Raw genomic sequence first — 25,793 nt, forward strand, 5'->3', positions numbered from 1 at the left:
TGTGTTAAAGGTCTTAATTGGCTTTTCTTTGCGATTCTGTTCTAGAATCGGGTAACACCTCATTCCGTGAAATAGAATGAGTGTTCCCACGAGCTGAGCAGAGGAGGCTGGTTTTTAGACAGAAACGGGATGAGGAAAGAAGAAACAGAAAACATAAAAGCAATTGGTGACTTCAAAATTACTTTTTTTGGTAAAAGTTAAAGTGTGTGTGGGGGCTTCCTTATCATGTTGGCTATAACTGGCCTGTTTGGGAATTTGGCGATTCTCTCCTCCCTCCCTCTCTTTGTCTCTCCTGATTTCTGGGAAGGTCAGATAAATAATATAGTTTTGGCCTGGTGGCATTTTGGTCTGGTGTGTTGGGCCTAGTGCAGGAGCTCTGTCCAAACCAATGGCCTCCTGTAAATTTTATGTAACACCATACATTGTCCTATATTATGATCTTCCGATCATTCACCGTGCCCCCAAATGGTCCTTTTTGTTTGTTTACTGTCTGTGTCCCACCAGACAATGATCTCTGTGATGGCAGGAATCTTATTTCTTGCTTTCTGATGTGTCCTCCCGTTAGTGATGTGAACTAAAATAAAATCTTAAGCCCCCCCGCTGACCGAATGGATGGACCCCTTTTGGCCAAGGGAACCATAGAAAAACCTTACAGCCGAGATGCCAGCCACGAGGATAAGGGAGGTCAGACAAGCCTGTTAAGAGAAAGGTTAAACCACACCTACAGGTCATCAATTTAATTAACAAACTTCTTGAGTCTCAGTATATGTCCAGTGACTTGTCTCTGATTAGCAGGCTTCCTTAACTTAAGACATTCCAAGCCTTTAGACAAAGCTTCATTTCTTTAACCAACTGCAAATCAGAATCTTTAAACCCACCTATAACCTGAAAGCCCCTCGATTCCAGTTGGCCTGCCTTTTCCAGCCAAACCAATGTACCTGTATTGATTTATGATTTTATAGTGTAATTCCTGTCTCCCTAAAATACATAAAACCAAACTGTAACCCAACCATGGTGCGATCGCTTGCTCAGGACTTCTTGGGCATGGCTTTCTGGGCCATAGTCGCATGTATTCTGCTCAGAATAAACCTCTTTAAATTATTTTTCAGAGTTTGGGTTCTTTTCTGTTGACAGTGAGCAAGATATCTGACATAGAGCGAAACATTCATGAGGGGAAGAGGCTGGGGAAGGTATGGGTTGGGACAGTCCTCTTTAAAGGGAAGACAGTGGTGGGCAATGGAGGGATATTTGGGATATACTGTGTTTGGGAGGTGGATTTGGAGCCTGATCTTTAAGGTGATGCCCGTGATTCAAGATAAGCACGTGATGGGGCATCCAAGGTGCTCTTATGCGGCCACATGTGTAGCCCCCAGTCCCTCTGCGAGGGCTGAAGCACTCAGCGCAGGGGCTTCATACATATTTGCTGAATGAAAGAAAAAACAACAAGGAGGGACACGACATTTTAAGGAGGCGCTGCGCCTCCCAGAAGTTGCCTGAGAAGGCGCAGCGCCTCCTCAGAACTTCTCCAAATCCATGAGGCACCCCCCCCCCACCCCGGAACCTTCACCTCGCGCTACGGAGGTTGCACCGTCGGAGGAAAAATGGCAGGACTCGCAGCTTGATAGGCGGGAATGGCAGCCAATGAAAAATGGAAGCTGTATATGCTGTGGCCAATAATACAGGCTGAAGGAAGTGACGTTAACGGAAATCAGGGTTGCTCGGAGAAGCTCGGTAATTACCGAGACTAACTAGTTCTCTGGTGCTTGTGAGGCGATTAGGAGGCAAAGATGTCGGAGCGAAAAGTATTAAACGTAAGTGTTCAGCGACTGGAGCTTTTTAAGCGGAGCAGGATATCCGGGAACTCCGGGAGTGGAGGGATCTCCTGGAATCTCCTCTTGGATTCTTTTACCTCTTCCTCAACAGCCTTCCGCGGGGACCGGGCTTCCCAGACCCCTCCCAATCATCTTCCTTGGGGGGTGGGCCTTCGCTAACCCTTCCCTTCCGGGCTGAATCGTACCCAATCACCTAGGGGGACGGAGCTTGAAATGTTTACCCAGTCCCTTCACCTGATTGGCTTTTCTGAAGGGAATGCTCCAATCAGTTTCCTTGGAGGCGGGGCTTTCTTAAAATGGTGACCGTTCTGTTGTGCACCATCCCCTTCTGGGGCGGGACTCTGTTAAGCTACGCCCCACAGGAAATCTCTAGCCAATCACGTTCCTTGGAGGGGTTAGGCTTGCAGGTGTCTCAACTCCTGCTGTCAACTCTGTTAAGGGAAAAGCGGGCTCTGTTAGCCCGTGCTCCTAATCACCAGACCACACCATTTCCCCCAGAGTCATGTCCCTGGGTCTGAATCCTGAGTCGCTGAAACCCATAGGACTCAGTTTCCCACTCTGTGAAATGGGTGCATTGCTCTGTCTCCTGGAGCTTTTGGAAGGAGTCCTTGAGTCCAGGGAGATAAAGGGCTCTGTGTAGTGTCTGGCGCCTGATAGGTGCTCAGAACACAAAGTGCTTTCTTTTCTGGGTTTCCAGTGGAAATTATTTTTCATCACCCAAACTTGCTCTTGCCTTGCTGTGACTCTTAGAGTTATTAATGACTCCATCAGCCTGAGTAACTGCTCTGCTAAGAAAGACCAGCATGCCAGGTTTTGCCCTCAGTTGGCATCTGGCAACTTGAATTTCAGGGTGGTTCCCACCGTTCCCCGATGAGAATGGCTGGCGGTGCTTAAGCTGCACCAACAGTATGGTTTATGCTGATCCCCGGTTCTGTTTCTGGGATCTGGAATTGTGGAACCTGCCAGCAGAGAGTGCTTGTGTGAGCAGCCCCCGACAACAACCCGGGGTCTCTGTGAGGTTCCCTTGTAGACACTGTTTCACGCTTGTTGTCATGTCTTGTTGGGAGGATTAAATGCATTCGTGGCCATGAGGGTGTCTATGCTGAGTCCTCCCTGCGAATCACTGAAGCTGGGGTGGTCTTGGGGAACCCCCGACACAGCTCCCCAGAGTCCCTCCAATCTGCCCATGGCCGGCCCCTGCTTCCAAAAACAGCTCCACCTGATGCTTCCTTCCTCCCCTCAGAAATACTACCCACCCGACTTCGACCCGTCAAAGATCCCCAAACTGAAGCTCCCCAAAGACCGGCAGTACGTGGTACGGTTGATGGCGCCCTTCAACATGAGGTGAGCACCCCGCACCGGGCCCCTACTCTGGTTGTGGCTAAGGGACCCAGTGCCTGGTGTCCACAGAGGCCACCTGTCCGCAGTGTTCAGACTGGGTCACTGGTCCTGGCTCAGACACTGACTGCTCCCGTCTTCACTCTTCCTCACTATTCAGGATTAACCCCCCAGCATCGCAGAGCCCCCAACCAGGACCTGCCTCAAGGTCTTGACGGCTAACAATGTGAGCACAGAGATGGGGCTGTACACACATTGCCTCCTTCAACAGCCATGCACATTCCTACCTCAGGGCCTTTGCACATGCTGTTGCTGCTGTTGGAACCCATCTCCCTCTGTTCTCATGTGGCTCCTCCTTGCCCTCCAGGTCTTGAGTCAAATCTCAGGCCCTCTGGGAGGCCCTCACAGTACCCAGATCTGGTCCTTTGTGGTACTTTGGAATTACTGTATTCAACCAATTCTGAACCCCACAACTTTTCACATTTTGGCATATCTGAAATCACATATGCCTAATTATAAAAGGCACCTTTGGGTCAATGCAATTTGGTCCCTGATTACATGTTGTTGAGCTGTCTTTCTCTCTCACCTTCATTCTTTCATTTATTCTTTCTGCACTCATTTGTTATGCACCTGCTGTGTGCCAGTCTATGATGGGTGCCAGAGACAAAGTCCCTGGCCCCCTGGAGCCCACAGTCTAACCGGGAGTGGAGATTATCAAAACTCAGACGGGTTCATGCAAGGCGTGAGTGGGCCACATGAGGCAGACAGGCGAGAGAGTCTCTGGGCTGCTGGCAGAGGAGGGAGGTGGGTGTGCAGCTGGGGTGTCAGGGAAACGTCAGACGAATGTGTGTGTAGCTGAGGTCTGAGGAACGAAGGTGTCTCGGGCTGTGGGGAGTGCAGAGCAAAGGCCCTGGTGTAGGAGTGAACTGCAGGTGTCCGTAGGCATGGCCAGGAGGTGGGCGTGCTTAGGCTAGGGGCGCAGGGAGGGAGGTCCACATCACCAGAGGCAAGCAAGCAGTGATCACACAGGATACTATATCATCCTACCAGTAGGACCCAGAGTACCCAGAGCCCAATCTCCCCACCCGGCCCCCAGGTGCAAGACATGCGGAGAGTACATCTACAAGGGGAAGAAGTTCAACGCACGGAAGGAGACGGTACAGAATGAGGTCTACCTGGGCCTGCCCATCTTCCGCTTTTATATCAAGTGCACCCGCTGCCTGGCCGAGATCACATTCAAGGTAGGTGGCCGCCCAGGCCCGTCCTTCCTCCCCTGGCCACCCTTGGACAGGGAGGGTCCTGGGGGTTACCTGCTCAAACCCCCTCCCAGTTTATCCCCAGGGAACAGACGGTGATTGGGGAACATGATCCTGGCACCATTATATATTATATAAAGGCAGAAAGCTAGAAGCAGCTTAGATACACCATATTAGGGGATTGGAAGAGCTAATTACCGCACAGTGGAATGTTACGTAGCCAGCAAAAATTACGTTTCATTCTTTGGGGATGGGGGGTTGAGGGTGAGCATTGTAGGGGAGAAAGGGCACATCTCAAATCATGGTTGGGATGTGGCAAAGTCATAACATGTAACCAAAATGTTTGCACCCCCATAATTTCCTGAAATAAAAAAAATTGTTTCTACGTCTAATTGTTACCCTAAGGATTTGAGGAGAACTTAAAATTTTCATGTACTGATATAGTGTTTTAGTATTTTTTTTACCATGAGCTTTTTTCTTCTTTCATTAAAAAATAAGATATGATTGAAATAAACAAAAAGTACATTTAAAATTTATACATATTAATTATTTGCTTTTTAGTAGTAGATTTGCTGAGATGTAATTTCCATACCAGACAAATCAGCCTTTCGAAATGTACAATTCAGTGGTTTTTAGTTCATTGGCGAAGTTGTGCAACTGCTACCTCCGTGTCATTCCAGAACGTTTTCATTGTATCAGAAAGAAACTCCATCTCTATTAGCAGTCTCTGCTCATCCCTGCTCCTCTAGCTCCTGCAACCATTAATTGGCCTGTTCTAGACATTTTATATTTTAATTTTTTTTTTTTTGGAGTCAGAGTCTCGTTCTGTTGCCCAGGCTAGAGTGCTGTAGCATCGGCCTAGCTCACAGCAACCTCAAACTCCTCAGCTCAAGCGAGCGATCCTCCCACCTCAGCCTCCCAGGGTGCTAGGATTACAGGTGTGAGCCACTGCACTCAGCCTCACTTTCTCTTTTTAAACAATAAACTTCTTATTTTGAAATACTTACAGAAAAGCTGCGAGGGCAGTACAGCCCTTCACCAGCGTCCCGTCATGTTAGCATCTAACGTAACCGCAGGGCACCTGTCACAGTGAGAAACCAACTCTAGAATGTTACTGTTAGCACAACTCCAGACTTGATGTAGATTTCAATGCTTCTGCTAACATCACTTTTCTGTTCCAGGGTCTAATCCAGGATATCACATTATATTTAGCCTCTTCATTTAGATAACAAAAATAACATTGGTCCGTCATGCTGGGTCACGCCTGTAATCTCAGTGCTTTGGAAGGCTGAGGCAGGAGGATGGCTTAAGCCCAGGAGTTGGAGGCTGCAGTGAGCTATGATGACACCACTGCACTCTAGCCTGTTCGACAGATCCAGACCCTGTCTCTTAAAAAAAAAAAAATAGGCACAGGCTCTATACATACTTTTGTGCATAGTTTATAATCAAAGGAAAGATGTTCCTAAGCACACACACGAGCAAAGGGCAGAAATCACTTGTGCAAAGGCCTGGACTCTTGTTGCAAACGTGCTGAGGGTGAGGAGTGGAGGGCGCAGGGAGTCAGTGGGCAGGTGGGGAAGAGTCTCAAAGTCCACACCAGGGAGTCGGGCATCTCTGCAGACGGAGATGGTAGCACTAGGGAGGAAGGACCACACCTGCCAAAGCAGTAAGACAAGAAAAAAGAAAGAAAAGATAGAAGGAGTGAGAAGCAAAGCGAAGGGGCCCCTTGTGGCTGGCAGTGCTTCAGCAGAAGCTTCCGGTGCCCAGGGACGTAGGAGCTGACATCTCCCCCTCCTCCCTTGCAGACAGACCCTGAAAACACTGACTACACCATGGAGCACGGGGCCACGCGGAACTTCCAGGCCGAGAAGCTCCTGGAGGAGGAGGAGAAGAGGGTGCAGAAGGAGAGGGAGGATGAGGAGCTCAACAACCCCATGAAGGTGAGCCGGGTTCCATGTGGGTGCCATGTGGGTGCCAGTGTGTGCGTGTGCGGGTGCTGGCCGTGTCAGTGCCCTTCCACGTCAGGTCCGTGGGCAGCGTGGTTGGTAAAACTCCAAGACGCCCCCCGAGGCCTTGCCTCCTGATGCACACAGCTGGCACCGTCCCCAGGACTGAGTTGGGAGGGTCCCACTGCCGGGATTAGGTTATCGTGTGACAGTACCGTCGCTGGCCTCGGCAAAGGAGATTGGCTACATGGGCCTGAGCCATCGCCTGGGCCCTGTAATGTGGGTCTAGAGCCAGAGGAAGCCCCAGATTTGAAGGAGCAACATTGTGGAGGGCGCCACACGGCAGGGAACAGCGGGTGGCCTCCGGGAGCTGATGTCAGCCTGGCAAGACCCCGCCGGAGAGCCCAATCGTGCCGCGCCAGACTCCCGACCCGCTGAAGCTGTGAGACGATGGATTTGCGATGTTTTAAGCCTCTGAGTTTGTGGCAAATTTCTATGCAGCAGGAGAAACCTGATACAGGGAGGCAGGAAGCCAGTCTCCAGAGCAGAAGGTGCTTCCTGCAGTCACTGGTGCATAGTTTGCTAAGACAGCGTCCCACGACACAGGGGACCAGTGGGAATTAACACGGGGTGTGTAGAAGGAAAAGTTCTGAGCATTTCCCACCTGTGTGAGCTCAGGTAGGCCACCCAGCCTCGCCAGGCCTCAGTATCCTCATCTGTGAAATGGACTCAATGGCCGTGCCCTCCTCATGTGATGGTGGTGACAATTAAATGCGTCCATACACATGAAACCCTAAGAGCTGAGCCTGGCACAGTCAGTGGTCTATAAATGTCGGCAATATTTTTGTTATTCTTCAAAAGAAATGATTTTCACCTTCCATGGGACAATTGTGTGTTTTTGTCAGAAAAATGGAAATGACTGTGTTCCTTCCTGTCCCCTCCCACGTTTCCCATCTATTTCTGGACCTTCCCCAGCCTCTGCCACACGTGAGTTTTCTGAGCAAGCCACGTCAGAGCTGATGCAACTTTTCCAACGGCCGGGCAGAGCAGCGGGGAGGGAAGTGGGCCTTAGCCAGGGTTCGCTGTGTGCCCGGAGCTGCCCCAGTGCTGACAGTGTGTGACTTCAGTTACCCCTACGCTGACAGCAAGGGGCTGTCACCCTGGTATGTGTCAGCTATTGCTACGTAACAAGTTGTCCCAAAACTTAGCAACTTCAAACAACAAACATCATCATCTCCCCCGGTTTCTGAGAGTCAGGAATCCAGGGTCAGCTTAGCTGGATAGTTCTAGATCGGGGTCTCTCAGGAGGCTGCCTTCAAGCTGTCAGCTGGGGTTGGAGGAGCGGCTTCCACGCTGGATCCTCACATGGCTGTGGGCAGGCGGCTCTGTGCCTCACCACGTGGGCGTCTCCATGGTGCTGCTTGGGCCTCCTCACAACATGGCCGCCAGCTTCCCCCAGCGCACAGGACCCGAGAGACAGAGCCGGGAGGAAACTGCGGCGTCTTTTATGTCCTCGTCTCAAAGGAGACAAGACAAGCCATTCCTTCTGTCACATTCTGTTAGAGTGTGTGGCTGTGTGGGCTCCACACTCGGAGGGAGGGGAATTGGGCTCCACCTTTTAAAGGGAGGAGCATCAGAGAATCTCTGGATATATTTTAAAACCATCAGCACTGCCATTTTCCAAAGGGTGAGTACAACAGTCACTAGCAGGATGGGGTTCACACCCAGTTCCACCTGCTCCAAAGCCGTCTCTCAGAGTCCTGGGGTAGCCAGCCTCACCTCTCCCAGCCTCACTTTCCTTTTCTGTGAAATGGGATTGCTGTGGGGACTCAGTGAGTTATATCTGGGAACATCTGAGCCCAGGGCCTGGCCTTCAGTGGGCGCTCACGTTTTCTAGTATAATTCTTCCTTGTTATTTTTACTTAATGGTGGAGCCGGCTGCCATCCGGGCCCCACCCCCCACCCCCACCCCCACCTGCAGCCATACTCTTCCGGCCCTGCCCCGCCTGCTGTGGGCTCCAATCCCGGCTCCACCACTGACTGAGTGGTTCCTCCCCTGCCCTGTGAGGCAGGCCCAGCAAGGGGACCGAGAGGGATGTCCCTGAGCAGCATAAGGCGCCCGGTGGGGTCCTCCCCATGGCAAGCCCCAGGCCGGGCGGGGTGCGGGGCCTGTGTGCTCAGCTGCCCCCGCTGCGCTGGCAGGTGCTGGAGAACCGGACCAAGGACTCGAAGCTGGAGATGGAGGTGCTGGAGAACCTGCAGGAGCTCAAGGACCTGAACCAGCGCCAGGCCCACGTGGACTTCGAGGCCATGCTGCGGCAGCACCGCCTGTCCGAGGAGGAGCGGCAGAAGCAGGAGCAGGAGGAGGATGAGCGCGAGACCGCGTGAGTCAAGGCCACCGCGCGGCCTCTGCCCAGAACGCCCCCTTCCGGGTCTTTCCATGGCCCCGTCGCATGTCACCTTCTCAGGGAGACCTTTTCCACACCCGCCCACCTTGCTTGCTCTCTCATGGTGGGGTCCCCAAGGCCACCCCAGCCACAGTGACTCACCACATGGTTGTCCTTGCGGCCAAAAGGACATGGCAGAGTCAGCAAAGGGAAAAAGCGTGTGGGGTACATTGGGGAGGCCAGGCCCAGCTTCCAGAACCTTCTCCCCGTGGAGTCACACAGGACGTGCTCCACCCCCACCGGTGAGCCGTGATGACGTGGAAGCCCACAGAGACCCCGGGTTTCCGTGGAGCTGGTCACATGGCCCCCGAGCCTGGCCTGTGCAGTTTAGGCCCAGCAGCCCCTCCTGTCAGTTCCAGGCTTGTCCCAACCGAGGTGACCCAGCCAAGGTTCAGACCCAGCCAGGCTGGGGTCCAGCGTCCAGGCACTTAACCATGCCACTGCCCCCAGTGGACACAGAAAAGTTAATTTTAAAAAGTGATCTGTGTGACCCCCATTCCCTCCCACCTGCTCACTGCGGGCAGGAATGCACAGTCCGGCCAGTGAGCCCCGCCAGGCCTCGGCACGGGGGTCCTGGACACCGTCCCCTCCCCCGCCAAGCACATCCCGAGCCTCCACATTGCGTCCCACAGGGCCCTGCTGGAGGAGTCTAGAAAGAGGAGACTGCTGGAGGACTCCGACTCGGAGGACGATGCTGCTCCTGCCCCGCCCAGGCCAGCCCTGCGGCCCAACCCCACCGCCATCCTGGATGAGGTGAGCAGGGCTGCTGAGTCGCTGTGGGCTCTCAGGCTACTCGGGGACAGGTGGAGCCAGGGGTTGGATTGACCTTTTATTAAAAGGCCAGGCAGCCTGAGTTATAACTGCCCCACTCTGCCCGTGTAGCCCACAAGCAGCCGGCAACCATGTGTAAATCAGCGTTTATTGGCTGTGTGCCAATAAAACTTTATTTACAAAGGCAACTGACAGGCCTGTGGGTCTGTATGTTGCCCACCCTATTTACATAGAAACAAGGGACATAAAGAACATAAAAACTTATTTTTCAGTCACGTAGCAGTCCCGATGGGACAGTCTGGGACTTCTGGGCAGCTCTGTTCCACAGAGTCACTCAGGCTCCAGTGTTATCCCAGAGCCTCAGTTCCTGCTGTGTGGTCACAGCTGGCTAGGAGCACCCTCAGGTTCCGGCTGTGAGAAGGTGAAGGGTGTAGGGATCGCCCAGCCTCAGACGAGCCCCACCCCAATGCCTCTTGCATCCCACTGGCCAGAGCTTAGTCACAGGGCCACGTCTAGCTGCAAGGGAAGCAGGAGATGTGTCCTCCAGCTGGCCCAGGCCTGGCTGCACCTCTGACTGGACAGAAGGGAAGAAGGGCTTTGGGTGGGTGGCCAGTGTCTTCCACCACACCTGTCTGATTTTTTAAAGAATTTTTTATAGAGATGGGGTCTCGCTATGTTGTCCCGGCTGGTCTTAAATTCCTGGCCTCAAGCGATCCTCCCACCTCTGCCTCCCAAAATACAAGGATTACAGGTGTGAGCCACAGGCCTGGCCTTTCTTTAACTTTCACAAGAAGGAACATACCTCCTCACCCCTGTGTTTCCTTGGTTTAGTTTGATGATGACGAGCACCGCACGCAGAAACAGGTTCGGAACAAATCCATGTAACTCTTAGCGCTCCATGGTGGGGTTCCCGAAGCCTAAAGAATGTGGACGGGGAGGAGTTTACAGGCAGACATCCAAGGGAAGGTGCTCCAGGTGGAGGGGACAGGGGACAGCAAGGCAAAGGCCCTGAGCGGGACTGAGGGGTGGCGAGGAGGTGGGGAGACGACTCGGTGGCCTTGCTGTCTATCAGGAGCCGCTTCTTTAAGGGGACCTTCCCGACACTGTGTCAACAGCGGCCGCCCCCTCCCCGCCTGCTGTCACACACCCTGGCTCCTCTCGGGCAGACGGGTATTGTCTCCTGTCCTCCATCTCTTCCTGCAGTGGGCTGGTGATGGCAGGGCACCCACCACGGTCTCCTCGACCCCGAGGCTCTAGATTTTTCTACTTAAACAAAAAACAGACTGAAGGGTCCCCTCCGTGTGACAGGAGCCGGAGGTGGGGCCGCCTCCCCTAACTCTTCCCCAGGGCAGGTGCCTCCTTTTTCACTCATTTGCTCAAACACATTGATTGAGCACCTACTGTGTGCCGGGCATTGTTTGTGGCCCTGCAAAGCGAGCGGTGAGTGCAGCACAGTTGGGGACACAGTTCACAGGCATCAGAGGGCGCAACGGGTGCAGCCATCAGCTTGAGCTGTGAGGACAGGTTCACAGAGTGGGAAGATGTTGAGTTGGGTGTTGAGGGATGAGTAGGAGTTTACCAAGCAAATGAGGGGTTGGGGCTAGCAAAGGTCCCCCTGGTAGCTGGTTCAGTGGGTACAGGGGGTGGCTAGATGGGGCTGAGGATGGGCCAGACACCCCCACACGTGCCCCTGTCGCCCGCAGGCCCCAAAGGCCAAGAGGCGGGTGGAGAGCTGGGAGCAGAGCGTGGGCAGCCTCGGCAGGGCCCCCCTGTCGGGCCTCGTCATGGTGAAGAAGCCGAGGGCAGACCCCGATGGCAGCGCCAGAGAGGGCCAGGTGACACCGGCCCCAGGTAGGTTCCCAGGTCCCCAGAGGTGAGCGCGGTGCCTCCCTCAGCCCCCAGGGGGCAGCAGCGCCCCAGGTGCCATGCTGGAGCCTTCGTGGCATGGATGGGGGTGGGAGGCGACTCGACCCCCCAGGGCCAGTTAGTGGCATCAGGGGAGAAGGCACATGGGTTCTTTTTTAATTACAAAAGGTGCAAGCGCTCGCTTTTAAAACCCAAGTCACACAGAAGTGTGGAAACCAAGTGTCAAGTCCCTTAGCAGGGGTCATTGTTACCAGGTCCTCCGCGCTGCTCCACCTGCTTGTTCCATGGCCTCGGTTGAGGGGTCTCCCACCCCCACCCCCACCCTGGCCTCAGTTTCCTGTCCGATAACATGCGGAGAATACCCTGGCAGGTGGGGTTGGAGCCCAGGTTTCTGGTTCATTCCGTGGCTCCCCCGAGTCGAGCGCTCGCAGTAGGCCCGGGCGCAAGGTGAGCCTCAGATATACGCGAGCGGTTGCTGCTGGCACCGTTATTGCCCCATGTGTCATATGAGGGGACCAAGGCCCAGAGAGGTATGGCCACTTGCCCAAAGCCACACAGCGGGCGTACATGGCGGCCCGGAATCTGCCCTTATTAATCACCGTATGCATATGCATGGCTCGACCATGGCTTTGCCCGCTGGGGGTTCCCACAGGTCAGTTGTCAGAAGTGGCGTTGCCAAGTGACAGGGCGCGTGGCTTCAAATCTGCGGTGGGTCCTGCCAGACACCCTCCAGAGGGGCCAGGCCTTTCCTGTGCTGTCACCTCTGGGCCTCGCACGTTAGCAGGAGTGGCCAGCCCCAGGCTCTGCCGCCCTGGAACTGGGAGCTGACTCTGGCCTCTCCCCCCAGGCACCCCGCAGAGCAGGAAGGCGGCTGACCCTGCGCCCCCACCGCCCGCCGCCTCCTCCCTGAGCCAGCTGGGTGCGTATTTGGACAGTGACGACAGCAACGAAAGCAACGGCAGCAACTGAGCCCACAGGGGCCCGCCCCATGTCAAGGGTCACTGGCCCAGCTTCAGCCCAGCTGGAAGCTGGAGTTGCTGGTGGTCAGGGCAGGTGGCCTTGGACCAACCAGAGCCACAGGGATAAGCACCAGCTCGGCGGGGCCACGATGTCTCCAGCCCGGGACTTGGCTCCCTCCTGCCCACAGCCACCCTGCAGCACCTCAGGGACCCCGCGCCTTCCCCCACCTGGCCTGGGCTGAGGACTGGGGCATGCCCGGAGCGTCTCTCTCCTTCCAACATGACTTCTTGGTCCTCTCTGGGGCAGTGCTGGACACGTCGGCCATGTTTCAGGCACATGGGTGCATCACCCCCAGCTGCCCCATCCCTTCCCTCCGTGGAACTGTCTAGAACCAATAAAAGGAACCCGCCCCACTGGCCTGGGTGCCTTCTCTCTGCCAGCATCCGCGGAGCGGGCCCCAGGCAAGGCCCCTGCTAGCAAGATTCGGGTGTCATTCCACAAATATTTATACCTGTCGCCGTGCACAGCGAGCATAGGGGCTGGGCCTTTGCAGCACAGTGAGCCGTTCCCTTCCTCGTGCCAGAGGTGAGCCCTCCCCTGCTGGGGACATTGGGCTTGGTCCCCATGCAGTATCGGTGCTTCCTTGTGAACGTGAGCAACTACTTTAGAGCACACACTGGGAAGCGCAGGCTCCGAGGAAGCGCATCGTGTTCCAGACGCTACGATTTGCCGTCAAAGGGGCGGGGGCTGGGCTGTGCATACTCACCAAGGGAGTCACTGGCTTTGCCCTCGGTGCAAATCTCCAGCTGGAAAGTTCTCCCTCCTGGGCCGGGGCCATGCAGGGAGCGGGAGGAGGGAAAGAAGGAACTCGTGTGTATCACGTGCTCCCCGACACTTGGCAGAAACGCAGTTGAGCTCTCACTTCTGACACCTGTTTCTATTTTAATTTCAGCATCATTTCAGATTCACCACCGAGTTCCAAGAATGGTTCAAAGAATTCTCCTACGGACCTTTCACACACATTTCCTTTATTTTTCTCTCTCTGTGTGTACACTCTGTGTGTGTACCGTGTGTGCGACGTACATCTACACACGTGCTTCCTTACCCCAAATACTGCAGTGTGTGTGCTATAAACCAGGACACCACCTAATTAATGCAACCACGGGCAATTGTTAAAATCAAGAAATTTAATGTGGATAAGGTATTGTTATCTAATCTCCATCTGGAACGGGTTGAACTGTGTTCCCCCAAAAAAGATACGTTGAAACCGTAACCCCAGGACCTCGGGGTGTGACCACATCTGGGAGACTGGGTCCTCACAGACGTGATTGTGTCGAGGGCATTAGGGTGAGCCCTGACCCAGCATGACTGGTGTCCTTACGAACAGGGACACTGTGGACACAGACGCATGGAGGGAGGAGGCTGTGAGGACAACCGTGTGACGACGGAGGCAGAGACTCATTTCTGTTGTCCTGAGTCACCCAGTTAGGGGCAGTTTGTAACAACAGCCTCAGCGAACTCACACGCCACCCACATTCCAATTTCACCACTTGCCCAACAGTGTTCTTTAAGGCAAAGAAAATCCCGGCTCATGCGTCACATTCAATTGTGGTGCCTCTGTCATCTCTTGTAGCCCAAGCTAGTCCCTCAACCTTCTGGTGTCTCACATGACACAAATATGTCTGAAGAGCCCAGCCAGTCATCTTGTAGACTCAGTTTGCATCTGTGTGGCGTTCGCCTGTGATCAAACTGACATTGCACGTCTGTTGGCAGGAGCACTGCAGGTGTGACATCCCGTCCTTCCTGGCATGTCACACGAGGTCGGCACGCAAGGTCGGTTCTTTCTGTTTTGGGTGGTGTCTGGGTCGCGGTGCTGTCTGGTATGGCGGAAACCACAGCAATGCATCGTCGTGCAGTTCTGGAGGCTGGAAGTCCAAGGTCAAGGCGTCGGCAGGGCTGGGTGCTAATGAGGCTGAGAGGGAATGTTCCAGGCCTCTCTCCCGACTTCTGGGGGTTTCCTGGTAACCCTTGGCATTGCTGGGCTTGTAGACTCATCAGACCCAACCTCACTTGTCCTCTGTGTCTGTCTTCTGTCTTTTATCAGGACAGTTGTCACTGGATGTAGGGCCCACCTAAATCTAGGATGACCTCATCTCCAGATGCTTAACCTAATTCCATCTGCAAAGATCCTTTTGCCAAATAAGGCCACATTCACATGTTCCAGTTGTTAGGACACAGACACTTTTTTGGGGGGGGGCACCATTCAACCTGCTGCAACTATGATGGTCAGCAAATCCATATGCTGTACTGGAAGAATATATTGGGCCAGGCGCAGTGGCTCACGCCTGTCATCTGAGCATTTGGGGAGGCCGAGGTAGGAGGATTGCTTGAGCTCAGAAGTTTGAGACCAGCCTGGGCAACACAGCAAGACCCCATCTCTACAAAAACCAGAAAAATTAGCCAGGCATGGTGGTGTGCACCCGTAGTCCCAGCTACTCAGGAAGCTGAGGCAGGAGGATGGCTTGAGCCTAGGAGTTGGAGGCTGCAGTGAGCTATGATGATGCCACTGCACTCCAGCCCAGGCAACAGGGTGAGACCCTGTCTCAAAGGAAAAGAAAAAAAAAGAGCCACATTTTAATACTGTTATAATGGCAATTCAATTTCAACACATGAATTTTGAGGGGCATATTGAACCCACAGTGGTTTGTTTCCTAAAGCCAGCAAGAGAGGAGGGTCTGTAGATGTGACACCCATCCCCTCTGCCATATTCCTCTGGTTAGAAGTCATGGTTCCTACCCACACTCGAGTCACCACGCCCAGCTAATTTTTCTATTTTTTGTAGAGACAGGGTCTGGCTATGTTGTCCAGAACTCCTAGCCTAAAAACTCCCCTCGATTCACCCGCTTCAGTTTCCCAAATTGCTGGGATTACAGGCATGAGCCACCGCACCTGGCTGGAATTTTTATTTTAAATTCTCACTTTCTCTGGGAAGCTTTTAGGCTTTGTTCTCTGCCCCCATGTGTCCTGGGAGCAGTTTTGCTCTCAGCTCCCCAGTTCCTTGTGGGGGCTCCCAGAGCTGAGCCAATGAAGGGACAGGCACAGCAACACATTGGAGTCTGTCATCTGTGCTGACCCTCTGGGGGCCCTGCTCCCCGGCCTGCCACCCCCGGCACCTGCCTCCTCACTTGCAGGAGTCTGTCTTGCCCCCATCGCGGCCGACAGCACCTTTTCCCCACCAGCTCTGCGTCTGTCATGCTGTCTTCGGGAGCTGTCAGGCCTCATCCGAAATCTCCTCCATCAGCTCCCCTGGGGCCGCCTGGCTGCCGGAGCACATCGGAGGGCTGGGGAGGGGGGCGGTGGCGCCGCCTGAGCCGGGGCTTCACAAAGCAGCAGAGAGGCCGCCTGGTGTCCCAGGCTCTTGACGCTTAAATGCAGGCTCATGTCTCCTCCATCAGACTGGGATGCTGCAAGTCATGGCTGCGTCTCCTCCATCGGACTGGGGCCCTCGAAGGAGCAACTTGCCTTCCCCATCAGACTGGGGACCCCTAAAGGTGGGGCCATGTCTCTTCCATGTCACACTGGAAGTCCTTGAAGGCAGAGCCACGAGTCCTCCTTAGACTGGGGGCTTCCAAGGGCAAGGTCATGCCTCTGCCATCAGACTGAGTTAAGAAAGACAGAGGTGTGTCTGGGGGCTCCTGAGGGCAAAAGTGATCTCCCCTATCAGACTGGGAGTTCCCAAGGCAGGGCCACGTCTCCCCATCAGGTTAGGAGTTTGGGGGCCCCCAAGGGCCCACGTCTAGCCCCACCTGCTCCCTCCTGTCCAAGGATCTAGGGGTGCTGCTCTATGAGACAGGGACTCGGGGACAGAGAGAGCAGGTTCAGCCTCCAGCCAAGGACCATTCATCTGGCTCCTTCCTGAGGTCCCTCCTAAGCATATATTGAGCACCTACTGTGTGCCACCCAATGACAAATTACTCAGCCATGAAAAGGGATGAGGCTCTGACACAGGCTACAGTGTGGAGGGACCTTGAGGACATCGTGTTCAGTGAGACGCCAGACACGGAAGGACACACAGTGTGAGACTCCATTTATAGGAAATGTCCAGAACGGCCAGATCCACGGAGCCGGGCTAGCGGGTGCCAGGGGCTGGGGGTTTGGAGAGATGGACAGTGACTGCTGACCGGGTGTGAGGTTTCCTCTTGGGGTGATGCAAATGTTCTGGAATTAGATAGCGGCCATGGTCGCACAACCTCATGAACATACTGAAAACCACCGAATTGCACAGTATAAAGGAGTAAATTATAGGGTATGTGAATTACATCTCAACAAAGCAAAACAAAACAAAAAAGCACCCCAAATGGCCTGGCGGTCAGCGCTCCACAGGGTTTGGCTGTTACTCTCTCACTTCTCAGGTGAGAAGCAGTTCAGGTCATTACCAAGGTCAGCTGGGCTGGGATTCCAGAACCGAGGGAACCTCTGGAAAAGCCCCGCCTACCCTGGAGGACACCCCATAAACTGCCTCTCAGACCATGAGCACTGAGAGGGGGTCCCCACTGCCCCCAGGCCGCCTCACCTCCCTTCCTTTACCCACACAGCGCCCCCCTCCAGGCATCATCCTTCCCTCTTCTCTCCTCTGGCCGACTTTGCCCCCAGCCCGTTGTCCCTCATTGTCCCGTGGGGGGGCAGTCACAGCAGTGTCAGCTCTGACTCCTCTCTGGTCCCCCCTCACCTCCAAGCTATAACCCCCGCCCAACCTGGGGGAACCCCGTGAAGGGAATGGGGTCCCTCCCTTCCTGATCAGAATGCCAAAATTCAGGAGGTCGTGTGGCCAACTCAAGGTCACCTGGTGAGGTGGCCAGCCCCCCAGCCTGCCTGTCTTTTCTCGTCCCCCTCCTCCTGCCTCCCTCCCTGCTCCCATCCTTGGGGTTGGGGCCGGGGGGGGCACAGCCCCAGGAGAAGCCAACTCAAAAGCGCCGGGAAGTCAAACGCCGTTTGATTCTGCCTTCAGGGCCTCTAATTGCTATTCCTGACACAGTCTGTAATTAGAAGGTCCCTTTCAAATATTTATACCTCAGACACCAAGTATTTATCCGACAGGGAGAGGGCTCGGATTTGATGAGATCTGTCAACAGCTCATCCCCGCGCCGGAATTGCCTCGCGGTTGACAGAAAACAGGACAATTACCCGATGTGCTCCCTGGCAGTCCCCAGGGAGGCTGCCTTGTGGCTGATCTGAGAGGGTGGGGGTTGGGGAGCGTGGATTGTGTAAACTTGCTTCAGGAGGGAGGGAGGACGGAGTTCAACAGGTCTGTGTTGGGGGACTCAGCCAGTGCAGGAGAGGGGCGGGAACAGAAGGGTGGAGGCCCCTGCGGCCATCAGGGGCTTTGCCTTGTTGGCTCCAGGCCACAGTTTCCGCATCTGGAAAATGGGCTAATGGTGATTCCATGAAGAGACTCTGGTGCCACCCCAAGCCAGGAGTCCCTGTGATGGCGCCAAGGCAGAAATGAGCCACTGAGTGGATCAGAACAAGCCCCTCCCTTCTCTGTGCCTCGGTTTCCCCATCCATAAAAGGAGGAGGCCAGGTGGGTGTTCCTATTAGAAACCCTATTTTTCAAGTGAGGAAACCAAGGCACAGAGAGTGGAAAGTTTTGTGCCCACCCCACTGTCCTGCCGGGGGGCCAGTCATCGCTGTATCAGCTCTGAGTCCTGTCTGGCCCTCCTTGCCCTCCAAGCTGTGAGCCCCTGCCCGACTTGGGGGAGCCCCGAGAAGGGAGTCTGGGGTCTCGTCCTTCCTAAGCACCCCTCTCTCACTCCGATCACTAGGGAGAACTGAGCAAGCCGCCCCCCATGGGGAAAGAAAAAATGGTTTTGTTCTAGAATTGGCGGTGGCACCTTTCTGCTCTCTCACCCCCCCATACCCCCCCCTCCACCCCCGGCGCAGCTGCCAACGGGCAGCCTGGACAGGCAGATCCCTCTGACTTCCCCTGTCCCCTCCAAGAAGCCACAAAGGGACAGATGATGAGGCCACGCGCCAGGCACTGATACCATCTCCTTTCCCCTGGCCAGCTGCCCCAACCCCTCCCCCCACCGCGCAATCAGTCCCCTGGGGAGGGGGACAGAGCCAGATCTCCGTCCTCTCTTTCCCGCCTCCCCCTCCTTCTGCGGCGTCAATATCAATGTGACCCAGTGATCTTTCTGACAATTTTCACCCGCCCCATGTCCTGGAGATACTGGTTCAATTTCAACCCTCAATAGTGGTCACTGTCACCCCCTCTACTGGTCAATTTCACCCCTTTCCCGCGATCAAGTCCAGCCCACCCCCCCATTTCCCAGCCAATTTCCCCCTCCCCTTCCTCCCCCCTCCCCTCCTCGGCACGGCTCGCTGTGCCCCTAGCAGTGTCCTCTGTCCCACCTCCCGCGCTCCTCGCTCGCTCCGGCCGATCTCGGTCCTCCGGGTCAGTGTCCAGCTGCCGGCGGGCCCGGCCCGGCGACTCCTGCCCCCGCCTCCCCCCTCCCTTCTGCAGGCAGCGGCCCCCTCCCTCCCCAGAACAGCTGAAGGTCTCAGTCACCTCGGAGGGGCGCGCAGGGGGAGGGGAGGGGGCGGGGGACGCAGCGAAGGGGGAGGCGGGGAAGCCTTGACGCTGCCGCCCGGGACGCGGCCCCGAGCTGGCGGGGACGGGGGCGTCCGCCTGCGCGCCCCCTCCCCAAAGTCCCCCCTCCAGGCCGCGCGCCCGCAGCGGCGGGTAAATTCTCTCCGAAAGCGTAAAGAGGGATTGGAGGAGGTTTTTACTTCCCTTTGTGCCGGTGGCTGGGGCCGGATCCAGGCGGCCGGGCAGGGGGCCGTGGGACTGGGACTTCCCCCGGAGCCCAGAGGAGCGCAACAAAGGATGCGCCCTGCTGGGGTCACCGCCCCCGCCGCCCAACTTTGCGCGCGGTGCCCGCGCCCCGGGGGAGCCCGCCAGCTGCTGCGCTGAGAACCCAGGCGTCCCGGGCCGAGCGAGGGCTGGGGGCGTCCCCGACCTTGGGCCCCAGGAAAGGGACCCCGGAGCTTCCCGGAGGCGGCGGGCGGCGGAGCCGCGCACACGCACCGCGCTGCCCGCGGAAACTCCGCGCGCTTCCGCGGATGCCCCTCGCCCTGGCCCCCGCGCTCGGCGTTCAGGGCCCTGCGGGGCGCCTCCTTCCCCCGCGGTCCTTCCTAAGCCGGGCTAAGCTGGCCTTCCTCCCGCTCCCTCCTCTGTCGCCTCCTTTTTCTGCCCGTCTGCCACCTCTTTTTTCCCCCTGGTCCATGCGGAACCCGGCTCCCGGGCACACCTGACCTCTCTCCTCCCTCCCTCTCCTTCCTCTCTCCCTCCTTCTCCTTGCGAAAGGGCTCCCCGAAAAGGGCATGTGGGTCCCCGTGTGACTGTAGCCAAGTCGGGGTGACACGCGCCCAAATGGCCAAGTGGCTACGGGACTACCTGAGCTTTGGCGGTCGGAGGCCGCCCCCGCAGCCGCCCACCCCGGACTACAGCGACAGCGACATCCTGAGGGCCTACCGCGCGCAAAAGAACCTGGACTTCGAGGACCCCTATGAGGATGTCGAGAGCCGCTTGGAGCCGGAGCCCACGGGCCCCGGGGACTGCAAGGGCCCCGGCGGTGACGCCAAGTACGACTCCCCCAAGCACCGGCTCATCAAGGTGGAGGCTGCGGACATGGCCAGGGCCAAGGCACTGCTGGGCAGCCCCGGGGAGGAGGTGCGTGGCTGGGTGGTCCCTGGAGGGGCTGGGGAGGGCGGGCTGGGCTCCCCGGATCCTGGGGAGCTTGTTTCATGTGTGATCCCAGGGGGGCCTGGGCACCCCAGAGACACTTCCCAGTCCTCCCTCTGCTTGGTAGAATTTGACATCTGTCCCTTTTCCATGCATGGCTCTGGTCGTCCTCCTGCCTCTCTGATGGGCCCTGTTTTGTCTCTGTTCTCCTACTCTCTGGCTGTCCCCACCTGCCAGCCCCCTCCCCTCAGCATCCGTGGCTTTTGGTGGCTCTTGGGGTCTTTCTAAAACAGATCCAAGCGAGTCACTCCCCCGCTGGGCACTTAAACACCCTCACCACGACTCTGCCCTTCCTGCTGGCGTCATTCCCATTTTACAGAGGTGGAAACTGAGGCTTACAGAAGAGCTCTGACTCGCCCAAGGTCACAGGGCTTTAGCTCACTAAGATTTGAACCTGGCCCTGTCTCTGATGCCCATCAAGACATTCCCTAGAGGACTGGGCAGTCGACTCTGAAGCCTCAGCAGAGACAACAGCCCAAGAAGGATTGGGGGGGGGGAGTCCCAGAGGCCATGCTGGGTAGCGGTTAGCTAAGAGGGGGCAGGGACTCAGGGGAAGCAGTTAGCCGGGGATCAAACTCTGCCTCTCACGTCCCAGCTCTGTGACCCTTACCCTCTCCGTGCCTTGGTTTTCCTCATCTGTAGAATGGGCATCATAATGTGCTTACGGAGTGCCGGTATCACAAATAAATGTATGCAAAGCATTTAGAACAGTGTTGGCACCTGATAAACATTAAAGTGGCTGAAGGAGGGAGGCAGGTGTCCATGTTGGGTAGAATCAGAGTGGCATGGAGGGAGACAGCAGGGGAAGCTGGCATCTCTCTGGGAATGCTGTGGGTGGCAGAGTGGACTCCCTCTCCCCCAAAAATACAACTGCTCGGAGGAGATGTGTCAGATGGCCCAGAGTGGACAGGCAAGGGGTGTAACGTCACCTTAGTCCCTTTGAGCACTTTGTTCCCCCCGCCTTCTTTTCCCAGGTGGAAGTCGACACGGAGTATTCAGATCCCTTCGATGCCCAGCCTCATCGCCCGTCCCCAGATGATGGCTACATGGAACCCTATGACGCACAGCGGGTCTTGAGCGGTGAGTGGGCAGAGCTTGGGGGATGGTGACAGGGTCCCAGGAGGGAGCAGGAGCTGACTGGTGTCCTCGGCCTCCCAGAACTGCCATGCAGAGGGGTGCAGCTGTATGATACTCCTTATGAAGAGCAGGACCAAGAAACAGGGGATGGGGCCCCTTCTGGGCAGAAGCCTCGACAGAGCCGGCTGCCCCAGGAGGACGAACGGCCAGCGGAGGAGTATGACCAGCCCTGGGAGTGGAAGAAAGACCACATCTCCAGGGCATTTGCAGGTGCTTCTCCGACCCTGAATGCCCTGTCCCTCCATCTCCTTGCCTGGTCTGGTCACATCCCCTGTTTCAACTTACAAAGTAGAATCCAATCACTTGCCACTTTGGTAGTTTACTAATTAATTCTAACTAAAGTGGGAATGACTGATAGTCACAAATTCTTCCACCCAGGAAAAACTTGCATCTTCCTTGGAAACGGAAATGCTTTTTAGAGTGGAATGGAAACTACCCCTTTTGTTTAGTGTAGTGCAGGGGAGGAATATGGCTTTGGTGTCACACCAGACCTGGGTTTGTGTCACTTGGGCAAGACACTTTATCTCCTCGAGTCTCAGTTGCTTCCTCTGTAAAACGGGGATCAGGATAGCACCTACTGACCAGGGTGGTTGTAAAGTGAGTGCTAGAAAGGGCTCAAGGACACAGGAGCTTTGGGGAGGGGAGGGCAGCCTTTCTCAGAGCTGTCACTTGGATCGACTTGAAGTCAATTCCCAGCTGAATCGGCTGAGCTTCGGGAAGTCTCTGAACCTTAGTTTCTTCTTCTGTAAAAGGGGCCATGGTAAGGTCAGCTTTAAGAAGTAAAATAACTGAGACCAGGAAGAATTGTGCTACCAGGACTCTGCCCCAGAAGTTTGCATGACTGGGAGGGGACTTGGGGCTCAGTGCCTTGGTCCACCTGTCACCAAATCCCATTAGGGATGATTTTCTAGTTCTATGACAGCCTCAGTAAGGACGGGACCCAGAAAGGAATTCAGGAGTAACGGGCCCCTACTTGGAAACCTCTAACCCACCCCTCTAGCCACGCCCCCTGCTCTCAGATTTGTCGCTCATGGCACTGCCCCGCCCCTCCCGTGCCTCCCAGGCTTTACGAATGACCACACCCCTTGCTTCTGAAGGCCAATTGGTTGCTCCTGATGCCAATCCTGCCCCTAACTTAAATTTAGCCCCTCCCCTTCTGGGCTCTGATAGGTTGCTCTAAACTGGCACCTCCTTCCTACTGAAATGCCATTGGCTGGCTCCTGCCCCGCCCCCACGAGGTAGGCTGGACTTAACCCTTTCATCGCTAACCCTTCGCCTCCAGTGCAGTTTGACAGTCCAGACTGGGAAAGGACCCCAGGCGCATCCAAGGAGCTCCGGAGACCCCCGCCCAGGAGCCCGCAGCCCGCGGAGCGTGTGGACCCGGCCCTGCCCCTGGAGAAACAGCCGTGAGTGGGGAGGCTGAAGGTGGAAAAGGCTCCTTGAATCTGTCTTATCTGTAGACTCTACCTTCTCCACTAGGGGAACTGGAAGACTTTGATTCATTCATTCACTTCATTGATTCCTTCAATTAATCTTTACCGGTCACCAGCGCCTGCTGTGTGCCACACCCTCAGCTTGACACAAAAGCATAATCAGATAAGGTCCCTTTCCCTGGTGGTATCAGGTTCTGTGTTCAAAACCCTGACCTGAATCTCCTGGCTGTGTGGCCTGGGGCAAGTCACTTAACCTCTCTGAGCCTCAGTCTCAAAATCCCCAAAATGGTGCCTGGCTCAGAGTGAAAGGATCATTCTCACCCCCAGGAGATCTTAGGATGGAAGTGGGGGGAGCAGGAGTTTGGGGACGTGAAGTTTATTCTCTTTTCAGTTTTCTTTTAACGCAAACACCAGCCAAGTCTCTGGTGCGCCTCTGTCTTTGACACCTTGCTCACCTCTCTTTGAGCACGTGAAAGGAAAACATTAAGTAATGAATGGTACAGGTGGGTGGGGAGACAGGCTGTAGCATAACTCATGAAAGTGATTGGAGTTGGGGAAGTAGGGAAGGCTGCTGATGACACCTGGGGACCCAGCCAGGTAGGCTGTAAACATCAAGGTCAGGTGTACCTGCTCAATTGGAGGTAGCAGCTCGCCCTTCAACCTAGGCTCAGCTACCCGCCAAGGACAACCATGTCTGCCCAATAACCAGGCTCCTCCTGGAAAATGCAAGGGAATTTTCCTGGCTTGTTGGCCTGGACGTCACAAGCTCTTGCTCTTGTGCGTCCGGTTGTGCATGGACCCGGACGACACCAGAGTGTGTCTGAAGGGGAACGGCCCTTCCTGAGAGGTCTGTACCCACCCCTAGGTGGTTTCATGGCCCGCTGAACCGGGCAGATGCTGAGAACCTTCTAGCGCTCTGCAAGGAAGGCAGCTACCTTGTGCGGCTCAGTGAGACCAGCCCCCAAGACTGCTCCCTGTCTCTCAGGTGAGACCCCAGCCTCACAGGGACACAAGATTGCCTGTGTCACCCTTTTGGGTTAATTCTGTGGGAGCAGAGGGGTATGGCTCCAGCAGCCAGTGGGCAGGATTTTAGGCCAGTGGGTGGGGCTTCTAAGGCCAGGGGCGGGGCTTCCAGGGAGGCCACTGGGAATGAGCTCTCCGTCATCAGAGGCATACGAGAAGATGGAGTAGAAGCCATGCAGGAGATCCAGGACTTGGGTAAGATGGGGAACTAGATGTACAAGGTTCCTTTGGTCTCCCCTTGTGCAAACTTTGAAGAATATCCATTTCTATCTGTCCGAAGCTAGAATCTGAGTGGCCCCGTAAGCACTTGAGTTTGAGACCCTGTATGTATGTGGTTCTGTCCCTAGATTCTAAGTGCATCCAATTATAAACTGTTCCTAAGAGTCTACTAGGTGTCTGAGAGCAAGATCTAAAAGAACAAGACTGAAAGAGGGCTTTGGGGGCAGACTCAAATCCTGACTCCACCCCTTTCTAGCTGTGTGGCCTTAGCTAAGTTACTTAACCTCTCTGGGCCTCAGTTGCCTTATCTCTAAAATGAGGGTAATAATAGCATCCACTTCCTGTTAGTACTGCAATGATTAAATGACAAGAATACGTGAAAAAAATGTTGACAACAGTGCCTGGGAAACAGGAGGTGCTTCATTAATGTTAATGATGCTAAAATGATTCCCAGGTTCTAGCTCATTCTATCCACCAGAGGTGGAGAGAAACGGACCCCAGACCAGGGGTTGACTAGTTGCGGGGTGGGAGGGGTGGTACAAGGGATCAGAAAGTTTGGGGAGACAGTGGGGTGAGTCTGGGGGTGTTGGTAGGTTCCTGGCCACTATGATCTGTCCCTTCATTGAATAAACATTAATTGAGCACCTACTGTGTTCTAGGCCCTATTCGTGCTGGTCTGGCCATGCCAGAGTTAGAAATAATCTCAGACAGAGACACAGTTTCAGACCCCAAGGAGGCAGTGGGACTGAGTGTGAGTAGCAGTCAAGGGAGGCATCTCTGAGGAGGTGACACATCAGCTGACCGTGAGCAAATCAAGAGAAAGAGTGCACAGGGTGGAAAGTGCCATGCAAAGGTGTCCCCTTTGGGGTCCCCTCCTGATTGCACCAGGATTTCGGGTCGGTTCTGCTGCACCCCATGGCAATGACTAAGAACCAGGCTTTAGAGGGGGCAGAAAAACATACAAAGGCAGGGACAGAGAGGTGGCACGTGATCCTCCCACATCTGGGGAAAGGCAGGCACTGGGTCTGCCATCCTGTTGCAGGAGAGGAACCTCGACTCCAGCCTGCCTTCGTGGGGCCGGGGGAGTGAGCCAACAGCTTGGCACCGAGCGCTGCTTAGCGGAGATGTTGGGGATGCCTGTGCCGGCCCCGGGCACCGTGGGGGGGTGGACGGCCGGTCTGGGGCGCTCAAGGCTCCCTTTGACCTCTGCCCCCAGGAGCAGCCAGGGCTTCCTACATCTGAAGTTCGCGCGGACCCGGGAGAACCAGGTGGTGCTGGGCCAGCACAGCGGACCCTTTGCCAGTGTCCCTGAGCTGGTTCTGCATTACAGCTCACGCCCGCTGCCCGTGCAGGGCGCCGAGCACCTGGCCTTGCTGTACCCAGTCGTCACGCAGAACCCCTGACGGGGACCCTCTGCCCCCTTCTGGGCTCTAGGGTGCAAGATTGTGTCTCAAAACCCTCTTCTGGTGTGAAAAATAAATGCTATTGTCTGTCCCAAGTGTCCTTTCTGGGCTGCAGGGAGGCAGAGATCCCGGGCTCCCAGCAGGAGAGCCACAGATGTGTCCCCGTCTGCGAAATGGTCACCGTGGGTGTCTCGCAGGGCACTGATGGGGGCCCCATCAGATGAATGAGGCGGCGAGTGAGACCCTTGGAGGGGCAGGGGCGACCCCAGCTCTTTGTTCTGGCGATGGAGGTTGGAGCCAGAATCACATAGGAAGGGACGGAAACTGGCAGAGCTAGAGACAGAGCTAAGAGGCAGAT

General features: G+C 55.6%; 2 protein-coding genes across 3 annotated transcripts; both read left to right on the top strand.

The window, feature by feature from the left end:
• Positions 1-1,702: 1,702 nt before the first annotated feature.
• On the top strand, positions 1,703-12,832 carry YJU2 (YJU2 splicing factor homolog). Of its 2 annotated transcripts, XM_045544981.1 has the most exons (9): positions 1,703-1,811; positions 3,076-3,176; positions 4,267-4,411; positions 6,232-6,366; positions 8,575-8,756; positions 9,452-9,572; positions 10,422-10,454; positions 11,294-11,441; positions 12,304-12,832. In XM_045544981.1, the coding sequence occupies exons 1-9, from the start codon at positions 1,788-1,790 to the stop codon at positions 12,423-12,425; spliced, it is 1,011 nt and encodes a 336-aa protein (XP_045400937.1). In that variant the 5' UTR covers positions 1,703-1,787; the 3' UTR covers positions 12,426-12,832. The 2 variants fall into 2 exon arrangements, with proteins under 2 accessions (XP_045400937.1, XP_045400944.1); XM_045544988.1 differs by lacking the exon at positions 10,422-10,454.
• Positions 12,833-19,033: 6,201 nt separating this feature from the next.
• On the top strand, positions 19,034-25,525 carry SHD (Src homology 2 domain containing transforming protein D). The gene is made up of 6 exons (XM_045544999.1): positions 19,034-20,148; positions 21,195-21,300; positions 21,379-21,567; positions 22,640-22,763; positions 23,656-23,775; positions 25,249-25,525. Exons 1-6 carry the CDS (start codon positions 19,849-19,851, stop codon positions 25,433-25,435), a joined length of 1,026 nt encoding a protein of 341 aa, XP_045400955.1. The 5' UTR covers positions 19,034-19,848; the 3' UTR covers positions 25,436-25,525.
• The last annotated feature ends 268 nt before the right edge of the window (positions 25,526-25,793 follow it).

The sequence above is a fragment of the Lemur catta genome, chromosome 1 (assembly GCF_020740605.2).
Source record: "Lemur catta isolate mLemCat1 chromosome 1, mLemCat1.pri, whole genome shotgun sequence".
In the NCBI taxonomy this organism is placed as follows: Eukaryota; Metazoa; Chordata; class Mammalia; order Primates; family Lemuridae; genus Lemur; species Lemur catta.

Coding starts and splice junctions, on each gene's coding strand:
- YJU2 (XM_045544981.1), top strand. CDS start 1,788: ATGTCGGAGCGAAAAGTATTAAAC. Junction 6,367..8,574: donor AGCTCAACAACCCCATGAAG/GTGAGCCGGGTT, acceptor CTGCGCTGGCAG/GTGCTGGAGAACCGGACCAA. Junction 9,573..10,421: donor CCACCGCCATCCTGGATGAG/GTGAGCAGGGCT, acceptor TCCTTGGTTTAG/TTTGATGATGACGAGCACCG.
- SHD (XM_045544999.1), top strand. CDS start 19,849: ATGGCCAAGTGGCTACGGGACTACCTGAGCTTTGGCGGTCGGAGGCCG. Junction 20,149..21,194: donor TGGGCAGCCCCGGGGAGGAG/GTGCGTGGCTGG, acceptor TTCTTTTCCCAG/GTGGAAGTCGACACGGAGTA. Junction 22,764..23,655: donor CTGCCCCTGGAGAAACAGCC/GTGAGTGGGGAG, acceptor ACCCACCCCTAG/GTGGTTTCATGGCCCGCTGA.